The 10404-nt window shown below is 39.9% G+C and overlaps 2 protein-coding genes across 2 annotated transcripts; one reads left to right on the top strand and one right to left on the bottom strand.

Moving 5' to 3' along the window:
* Positions 1-706: 706 nt before the first annotated feature.
* Positions 707-2851, top strand: LOC124482002 (gonadotropin-releasing hormone II receptor-like). Its single transcript, XM_047042324.1, has 3 exons — positions 707-1255; positions 1842-2043; positions 2286-2851. Exons 1-3 carry the CDS (start codon positions 707-709, stop codon positions 2849-2851), a joined length of 1317 nt encoding a protein of 438 aa, XP_046898280.1.
* A 2266-nt stretch (positions 2852-5117) lies between these two features.
* On the bottom strand, positions 5118-10266 carry wdr93 (WD repeat domain 93). Its single transcript, XM_047042325.1, has 15 exons — positions 9428-10266; positions 9125-9326; positions 8943-9007; positions 8781-8859; positions 8581-8672; positions 8387-8465; positions 7962-8148; positions 7661-7731; positions 7420-7506; positions 7101-7232; positions 6505-6718; positions 6347-6407; positions 5879-6035; positions 5511-5694; positions 5118-5275 (listed from the first exon to the last, which is right to left on the bottom strand). Exons 1-15 carry the CDS (start codon positions 9710-9712, stop codon positions 5176-5178), a joined length of 1995 nt encoding a protein of 664 aa, XP_046898281.1. The 5' UTR covers positions 9713-10266; the 3' UTR covers positions 5118-5175.
* Between the last annotated feature and the right edge of the window lie 138 nt (positions 10267-10404).

Raw genomic sequence — 10404 nt, forward strand, 5'->3', positions numbered from 1 at the left:
TGCTGTTTAGCTATTTATAATTTAGACTGACTTCTTCATTTTATTTAGTCATGCAATGAATGGCCCTCAATTAATTTAAACGAATAAGGTATGTTGGGCAATGCATATTCTCTAAGTTTTAAGGATTTAGCTAGATGTACAATGCTATTCAGTCTTATCTTGCAGTTCATTGTACTTTCATCAAGTGAAAATCAAGGCTCCAGCTTGTACTATGTGGTGGTAATTAGGAAATACTTTATGCTGTCTACTCTGAGAAATTACATTTTTAGATTGTTTACTTTATTTAGGACACCAGTATTGTAAACAATCTCACTCATTCTTATGCATTCATCTTTTTTTGTTACACAATGTTCTGTTCATTAACACACTGTAATGACTCATTAGAATCCTACACCCTGTGGGCAGAGGGCAATTAACAGTGAAATTGTAAACAAACTAGCAGAATTGTCATTTATTAGATGACATGCGATATGCATTGGGTTTGGGATGTTTTCATTTCTTGCAAAAAAAAGGATTCATCATCCTCTTCATGCAGATTTCTTACTCGCAACATGCTATTGTACTATTTAAAATGGCTTGTTTAAATGTCAAAGATAATGTATTTATATTATATAGAACTATCTCATGCCTATTTTATCTTGTTTTGCCTTGTCAGAGTACTTCATGGGGAGTGAGCAGAATGCTACTTCCTCTGGACATTCAGAAGATGAACACCTCCACCACTGAGTCTGTTGTCACAACGTGTCCCCAGACAATGAGATACGAGCTGAACACTAGCTGCAACTGGTCCTGGCCTCTATGTAATTGGACATCTAGTGGTGATAGGCTCCTGCTACCCACATTCTCTACCGCTGCTAAAGTCAGAGTGATCATTACTTTTATCCTGTGCATCATATCTGCTTTCTGTAACCTTGCTGTGTTATGGGCTTCTAATGGCAAGAACAAGCGCAAGTCCCATGTCCGTGTCCTAATCTTGAACCTAACTGTTGCTGACCTGCTGGTCACATTCATTGTGATGCCAGTGGATGCAGTATGGAACATTACAGTGCAATGGCTGGCGGGGGACTTTGCCTGCAGGCTACTGATGTTCCTTAAACTCCAGGCCATGTACTCCTGTGCTTTTGTCACCGTGGTGATAAGTCTGGACCGCCAATCAGCCATCCTCAACCCTCTGGCTATCAACAAGGCTAGGAGGAGAAACAAATGTATGCTGACTGTGGCATGGTTGATGAGTATAGCTCTGTCGGTGCCTCAGGTAAGGTCATGTAATGCCGCTGGTCAAAGCGGTGCTTGTCTGTTTTCATCACAGTCTATGAGGAGTAGTCAAACAGACTCCTACCTGTGCAACTGATTGCTCTGCAGCTACTGAATATACGTTTCAATAATTTAAAGTGGTCATCCCTTTGAGGTGACTAGAAACCTTTTGAAAAGCGCAATTCACATGGTAATTTAAATTGGGGTAGCAATATGTGGGTGGTTTGTGTTGGGTCAAAATTTGAAAGACACAAAATAGAATATCCTTCAAAGTAGGTACTGTATTTGAGCACATTGAAACATACATTGTGTAAATCTACATCTAGAATCGAAGGCTATACCTTTTGACTTGAATAATATATGACAAAAACATGCTGGAGTGTCTAAAATATCCCATTTGTCTATGGCTGATTACTTGGCAGAACATTAGAAGTGCACGCATCTGGGAACATTACTCGCTCCTTGGCTTACCATGTGCCCCTCGCTTGCCAGAAAGATACAAAATATTTGATGAAATACTGAAATATGCTTACAGGTCACTTCATATGTCTGAAATACTATGTTGTGTTGTTCATTTAAATCCTCAGTTGTTGATTTTCCACAACGTGACCATCACTTTTCCAGAAGAGTTTACTCAATGCACGACACGAGGCAGCTTCTTCATGCACTGGCAGGAGACAGCTTACAACATGTTTACCTTTTCTTGCCTATTCCTGCTCCCTCTGGTCATAATGATTACTTGCTACACCAGGATTCTCATTGAAATTTCGAGGATGACGAAGGACAATTGTAAGTGAATCAGCACTGAGAATGCAATCAGATTTGCATCTCAAAAACTCCTCTTTAACACCAATTGCATTAACATCAAAGGCCGCTAATGGTTGTAAATGTTAAATCTATGTATCCACAGCATCAAATCAATCAAACTGAAGTTTATTAACTGCTAAAATAAACTATGCAATGTATGCTAACAGTATGCCTCAGCAGCCAACCGTAAATAATTACATCTTTGTCTTCTTTTGTTTTTCCAGTTTCCTCAAATGAAGTGCACCTGCGCCGTTCCAAGAACAACATTCCCAAAGCCCGAATGAGAACTCTGAAAATGAGCATTGTAATCGTCCTGTCTTTCATCATTTGCTGGACCCCATATTACCTGCTGGGTCTTTGGTACTGGTTTTTCCCTGAAGACCTGGAGGGAAAGGTCTCTCACTCCTTAACCCACATCCTCTTCATTTTTGGGCTCTTCAATGCATGCTTAGATCCCATCATCTACGGGCTTTTCACCATCCACTTCCGTAAAGGACTGAAGCGATACTACCAAAATGCAACTAGAATGTCGGAAATAGAGAATAATACTGCCATCACTGGATCTTTCAGGTGCTCTGCCACCTCTTTGGCCTTGAAAAGGCATGCCACTGACAGACAAGAAATACGACAACCCAGTCATGTCCAGAAAGAACCAGAACCAATGTCCAGCGCAAAAGTCAGCTATTTAACCATTTACAATGACCAAGGACGGGTGGATCTCAGTCGGTCCAGTCCTGATGGCTTGGTGTGTGATGAAGAGAAACTTAACATTGAATCACTGCAACTGTGAATATAACCATATTATATATTAAGTGTTTCCATATCGCGTTCAATTAGTAAAATCCTGTGTAGTCTTACAGAAAAGGAAAATGTGAGTTGCCTCTGGTGGGGCAATGCCCTTAATGTGTCTCTGAAAAAAGACTAAAATAATTTCACAGGGTTACGTAACATTACATGTGCTTTACAGTATGAGGAAAATGAATGTCTTGATGTCTTGTGAACCGTTCTTTTCACAAATACGTATTGAGGAGGAAATATGCTTGCTTGTTATTGTGTTCTGTGTCAAATCCAATACTGTACATGCTGTTTTCTGAGCTGAGTACATTGGCATGTATTTCATCATGCCCCTTCAAAGCGGGGAGGGGAATTGAGGGGGCATAGCCATGTTTATAAGCATGTCAGTTTGGGATCATTCAGTGTTGCCCTCGAAATACGTGCCAGTATTGTGGCACAAACATACTTCTGCTTTTAGTGATCTACTTGGACCCCTCAAGGGATGACAACATATAATCATTGATGAGTAACACCAAGGTCAGCAAAGAGCATTCATGCCCTGACTACCTGGACTGGGACAAATTCAGTACTCTTGACAGAAACAGATAAGGAATGCCCTTTGTTCTGTAACCCCAAGAGGGATATCTCAATGTGCAGTACAAGCTCTCCTGGCTTTAATCAACTGTTTAGCCTGTGATTACTGAAATGTATTGTCCTCATTCCTGTCCAGTCCCTCGAGGGGAAAATAAGAAATTAAACCGTTGGTGATAAAAAAGAAAGAAAAAAGAAGAGTACCGATCCTTTACTAGCACCTGCTGAATTCTGAAGAGCAAAGTGATGTTTAAGAGGTTTCTTTTTGAGTAAAAAAATGCACAAAAACATTTTGTGGCCAAATGCATTCAATGCTTTCATGTTGAAGACTATCCACAGCATTTAATGGATTTCCTGATACTGACAAAGAGATCCTGATTGAAACTTTAGTTCTCCAAGTTCTACCAAATCATGAGGCCTGCACAGGGTGACACTTCAATCTACTTGATAAATGTATTTTTCCAACCTTTAATATAGCAATATTGTCTAATCCAATAGACATCATTATGCTTTAATGCTCCTTTCACATTGGATATAATGTACAATTTCTCAAACATCGCTTGAATCAAAATGCTTTGTTGAATTATATCTCTTTCAACCCCTTTTAAAATCAAAGAGTTAAAGGTGATATTTTTCAAGTCAAACATAACTGAAGAACATTACATTTCTAGTACCCATTCTACAGACACAAGCCTAATTTAAAGCTTGCAGCAGTGGTTTTCAGCAACCACACATTGCACAAGATGATAGTTAAGGACAATGATAGGGGTTCCCCAAACCCATTAACAGATGTCCTGTGATGGCTAAATAAGAGCCTTTCGGCTGTAGAGTACTGTGCATCCTGTTAAGGGCCATGTCACACCTTGGTACACTAATCACAAGATGACAGATTCTGCCATTAGGCCTTGAGGAACGCGCTATTGATGCCATTCTGTCGCCATTGTGTATTTGCTTGTGCAGATTCTGGATCAGGGGCATAAGTGGACATACTGCATTGATGGGGCAGTCAAGGATGTAACACAGGGAGCTTCCTAATGGATTATGTGCAGCAAGTGACCCTCCTTCAAAATAGGTCACCTCTTTTCATGCAGACATTTCCTACCATGTTTGTTCACCAAATTGTAAACAATGTTCAGTAATTACGATTGAGTCATAGACAACTCACAAAATGAAACTGTCCATTTGTCACCACCACGTGCTTTGATTATCTGAAAGTGGAACGGGAATCCAAACACTTCCTCATTGGCTATTGTGGCATATAAGAACACAAGCCACACATGGAAGCATATAGAGTCAGGCTTTTGCAACTGCAGTGTGGGGTGGCTCGCTTCAATCTCCTGACTCCTGGTCAACATCCATTTCAAGCTGACATTAATTCCTGATAACTAACTCCAATTATTATGTCATATTTCATGCACAACACGTACATTGATTTGGGACAAATGGCTGAGCAGTATGTCATAAAGCATGCACCAATGAACCACTGGTAAAAAAAGAAAATCCTGAAACGATATCATAAACCCTGGTCAAAGGCGAAAAAGATACTGACGAAGAAAAAAAAAAAGACAAGTTTAATAATATGTTTACAACAGGTAAAGCTTCCATACATTTAACTTAAGTGTACTCCAGATCTCCAGGGAGTGCAGCTCCAGACTGGGCCTGTACATTTAAAGATGCCGTGAACAGTACTGCTGTATTTATTCTTGTATGAAAACCACCCAGATCCGCTGTAGTGCAATGCCATGTCCGCTAAAGTGCATTACTGTAGGTGGAGGGTAAGCAAGCATGCTGCTGGAGCTGGTTCCAGGTATGCGTCATGGCTTTGTTCCTTTCATCAAGAGATTGCACTCTGCACAACATGTTAAGAGAGACAAAGCACTGACTGCATTAATGAAACAGCTTATTGAATGGGTGAGTAGTTGATAAAACACTAAGTGATGGTATGTAAATCATAGTTTAGAGTTATTGTGGGCCAATAAAGGTAGAATATGATTCAGTTGTGGCCTTTCACAATGTTTTCTTATATTGCTCAATGAGTTTGTGTGTGGCATCGGAAGTGACAAAATGTGTTCAAGTGGGCAAACCTTTGCTGGAAATAAAGATTGCATCCATTCTCCAAATCTGTGAATCTTTCTCTTCTTTGAACCTTCAAATGATCTCTTATGTCCATTCTGTAGGCCTCAACAATCGCTAACTGATGAAAGTGGCAGGCAAACAGACTGCTGTCTTTTCCTTCTGTACACCCATTTTCACTGGGTTGTTGGTCACCTGTAAATTAAAGAGCAGACAAAGGACCAACGCATGTTACATGTTCAAAGCATATATACAGTATATTCAGACTTTGTTCCTACTGTGCATGCACATATTTGACAATTATAATGTATAATACGTTTGTAGGCTATGTGTGTACTGGTATTTATTAAACACCATATAAATGAAGGTATAGCTATACCTCGTATGAACAGAGTTTGGTGGACTGAGTCTAGAGTGAAAATTGGACTCCAGGGGGTAGCCAGCAGATGGGTTGCAGGGAGGCTGATAAAACACACTGTGGTTTTTCTAATGACATCTTGCAAGGATATTGTGCCATTGTTGTGCATGAAACACACCTGATTACAAAAAAAAAAGATTTAAAAAAAGAAAGAAAGAACAATAAAAATTTTGCAAAATTCAACCAATATGTCAAATGATCCCCTTTCAATAATGACATAATGACATAATTTCCCTGTTATGGTACACATCGGGATGAAACCCCTTCTGGGAATACATCGATCCCATCACAATGGAAATACATCAGGCAGTTGGCAACAAACAGATGTGTGTGTGCAGGCTAATCAACCAATATAACCTCCACCCAAAAAAAACTAATGCTAACAGAAAATGTTGCTTTTTTTAAATTAACATAGTCAACTTGTCTCACCAAGCCCAGCAGGAATGGCACAGATTCTGTGACTGTAGGGAGAGTCCTTGGATCTGCAGGTCTAGTCGTTAGAGAAACACACTGGATTAAATCTGAATTCTAATTAATTCCGAAGCCAATTCATTTTGAAGCCTTAATACCCCATTAACTGCTTGAACCTTTCTGTTAGTTGTGTGGCATGGGACTCCATTCCCGACCCTGTGGTGAGTATGTGGCATGCTCCACTCTTACAAGTAACCAGGAGGTGGATTTTGCATTGAGTTTGGCCCTGGCAGTGGAGGGTTTCCTCAGAAGACACATGGCGGTAATCCACAAACAACATCCGGCTGAAGGCACTGTCTGCTGACACCGAGAGAATAGGCAGTGGAAGCCCTAAAGAATAGTGGAAAAAAAAGATAAAGAAAATCCTACAGCACATAATCCTATTCATGTGATGATTTTTTAGTCATAACATATACGAAAGCTTCATAACGGGGGGATTTTAAAGTCATCATAATGAATTGGTAAAATAGTCTGTGGAGTCTTTAGTTGCTAAAACGTTGCATAATGCAACTTTGCCTCATAAGCTTTAATTGTAAAAAAAGAAAAAAAAGGGAAAAAATCATACAATTTTTTTTATATAGAATACTAACATGCTGTATGGGAAAAATTATGAATATGTACATAACTGCTAACAAACATACTCTATAAACTGTACTTTATGGAAATGAATATCTGTTAACAAATGAACTCATACTGTGGACTGTTCACTAACCTGAATATCTGTCCCATACAGTAACCAGTTCAGTGTCCAGTCCAAGAGCAATGTAGTTTGTGCAACTGCTAACAGTGGAACAGAAGATTTCCTGTGCGTTGGGCCACAACACATCTGGTTTATGCTCCATGTCTGAATCAGTAACAAGATGTAAATGAGTCAGCGGCTTGAGGACTGCCCTCTGCTGATAGAAAATAGGCCCTACAGTTTGCTACTCAAGACTTCTAATTCAATATGGTTCTTATTCAAATCTTGTTGAAAAGGCTTCTTATCTGTTGTGCACAACTGACGGAATGTTATTGAATGAAAAATGCTCTACCAGGCTTATCCTTGGGAGCTTTGCACAAGAAATACTGAAGAAGATTATGGCTACCAGTCCACCACATGCAGACAGCAACAGGCAGTCCTGCAGAGAAGTGGTTGGGAAAGATACAAAAAAAAAAAAAAATCTGAAAAAGGTTAATAGACCCACCACAGTTCATATATGAGTACAACTGTGGAATTAAAAGTGATTGAGTAACTGGAAATAATGAATAAAATACAATTTCCATGTAATCAACCTGATAGGGGTTTTGTCCCTCCATGGACAGGAAACAGACCCCCAGGAAGCAGGAAATGGCTTGTGCAATGGCTGCAGACAAATGATCACAAGTTTTAATGAAATAGACCCTTAGAGTCAGCAGTTCCTGTAGACCCAGTAGATGGTATAAAGCTCAATGCCAAGTAAGGAATACAATCTATAAAAATCAAACCAATAGTCTACAGTAATATTTGATCAATCTAGATGTATTGCACCTTTGACTGTTAAGAATACCGTGGTTGTATTTTTAAACAGTTGTAGGTCAAATGACTACATTTCACCTTGTTTTTTCCTCTGTGTCCTTTGTTTTGGAGGGGTTAGTAATGAGGTATTTTCTATACATGGACTTGAAAATAGCTTCCTGATCATCCCATTGGCAACTGCTAATCAGGTGGTTTTGTCCAGAGCCTATCACAGTGCCATCATCAGTCTTCTGTAGAACCTCCAATGGACTTTTCAATGTGGAACCTAGACAGACCAAAAGGCTTTGCATTACTATGCAAATCAAGTTCACTCTTATACACTGACAAAGCGTTGTCTTATCTTACACACTTTTATGTTGACTATGGCAAATTAATCCTTGGTTTTCTCAAATACTGAGGAAATATGACACTATTCCTACCCACACAAGACTATGAACTAGGTTTCTTTGCGAGGTGATGTGACCACTCCATTCATTCTGTTGAATTAGAATGAGTCAACTTACCTGATTGAGTTTTTGGTGGCTTGATTTTCATTAACATAACAATAGGAGACAATTTTATATCTCCAGTTCCTGGGGGGAGCTGTGAAGAGAAAGATATCAAGAACCAATCTTAGTCCTTTAAGATAATGTCAGACTTTATTGAAGTGGAAACTTTCAAATACAGCGAACAATAAGATTGCATGACTAAGCTCTACCTGTTTTTGCAATGCCACAGGAAGCATCTCCAGCTCTTTCAGCCATGACTCTTTGGGGAAGCGGTAAACTTCAAGCCAGTGAGCACCATGGCCTAGTAAGTTAAATGTTTTTTTAAATATTTTACAAGCTTTGAAATGTAGGACTTGGGTGTTTTGAGTCACACAGTAACACATAAAGAAAACTGTGAGGTAAACCTTACAGCTCATTGATGCAGATCCAAAATCTCCTCGTTTGGATAATTCAAAATTTGAGCAAACATTTCTCTGATTAAAGTCTTCCTGGTGATATAATAGCAGAATAGAACATGGGGTTGTATAATGCTGAATTTCTGCATGATAATTCTTTTCAATACTATACTTACTGTTTCATTAATAACTTTGATCAGGTGGATGCTTTCTGCCTGAAATGCAAAGAGCCTTGCAACACCTGAAATGCATCAAATTAAAAAGAGACAGTATCACAACCAGGGCTGCCTGTGTATGGTTCTTGAATTGCTTGGAGGCCAGTAAGTTAGGTAAGCACCACATTATAAAAAGGTGATACCCATATCATCCAGGGCACCAAGTAGATAAGTCATCTCCCCAAGACAAGCGATGTGAAGGGATGTGATTTCCACTCTATCCTCCAGCCATGCTGAGACACAGATAAGAGAGGGAGAGCTGCTAACAGACAAGCCCTGGGAGTGACCCATAAATATGTATCTGCCATCCTCAGAACAAGTCAAGCAGTTTGTCCTCACGGGAAGCTGCGGCAAAACAACAAGTAATTCAGTCCACATACAGAAATAATCGAACTGTCAGACTTAAAAACCTAATTGTTTTAGTAGTTAAGCATTGTCGGTTTTACCTTTAAGTGATCTGACAGCTCCACAACTGGGATGTTCCTCTTGGATTGCTCTGCTATCTTAATATTTTCTCTCTCTGAAATAGTGTCCCATGCACTATCAATCAGTCTGCTCAGGACCTTGTCGATCATTCGAAATGGTTGAGGCAACTGATCTCGGAGCTGGTCTGGGTCTCTCATGTATGATTCATATTCATCATCCGCACCTTGTCCATTCTCTTGGGGCCCGGGGATATCCACACGACATTTTCTGATGTAGACAGGCATCCTTGGAACAGATATTTGCATACATCTGTCACTGCCAGAACTTGTGCTATGTTATCAGACAAAATACAGAAACAGTAAGCTACTTAGGCTGGATAGCTAAATGAACAGTAGTTGACGTAGTCTAGCTACTGTACAGTACTGTAAACTGTATCTTACTATGCAGTAGAGCTATAACTGGCCTAGCAAGCAAGTAGAGCTAACAGAACGATAATTCCAGCTAACCAAGCAGCTACAAGATGAAACACGCACACATAAGTGCTAACTAACGTAATAACGAAATATTTAATTTTGTCTTGAGTTGCATTTTAAATTGAACTGGCCTACTTCTAAAGCGAATCTGACCCAGCTTTCACCTTGGTTGATTGGTGTGCGTTTTGCCTTTTCCGGAGTGTTGTGAAGGGTCGTCATGACGACACAAATTCGCACAAATCCACACGCACACGCACGCACACACACACACAAAGTATACAGGGTACAAACAGGTCCCTTAAGTGGTGGACTAGGTAGAGCTCTAGTTCAAATACGTTGTATTAGGTACGTTGCTCGACACAGGTTAAACCAACCAGCTGTACTACTGCCCCCCCCCCCCCCCCCCCCCCCCTCAGGCTGTCACCTGTCTTTGCCTTCACTTAACTGCATTCGATGAAAATATAGAGTTCTTTTTGGTATGGGTTTATCCAAGTGTATCATCCATACTACACAGAATAGTGTAG

The sequence above is a fragment of the Hypomesus transpacificus genome, chromosome 19 (assembly GCF_021917145.1).
Source record: "Hypomesus transpacificus isolate Combined female chromosome 19, fHypTra1, whole genome shotgun sequence".
Lineage (NCBI taxonomy): Eukaryota > Metazoa > Chordata > Actinopteri > Osmeriformes > Osmeridae > Hypomesus > Hypomesus transpacificus.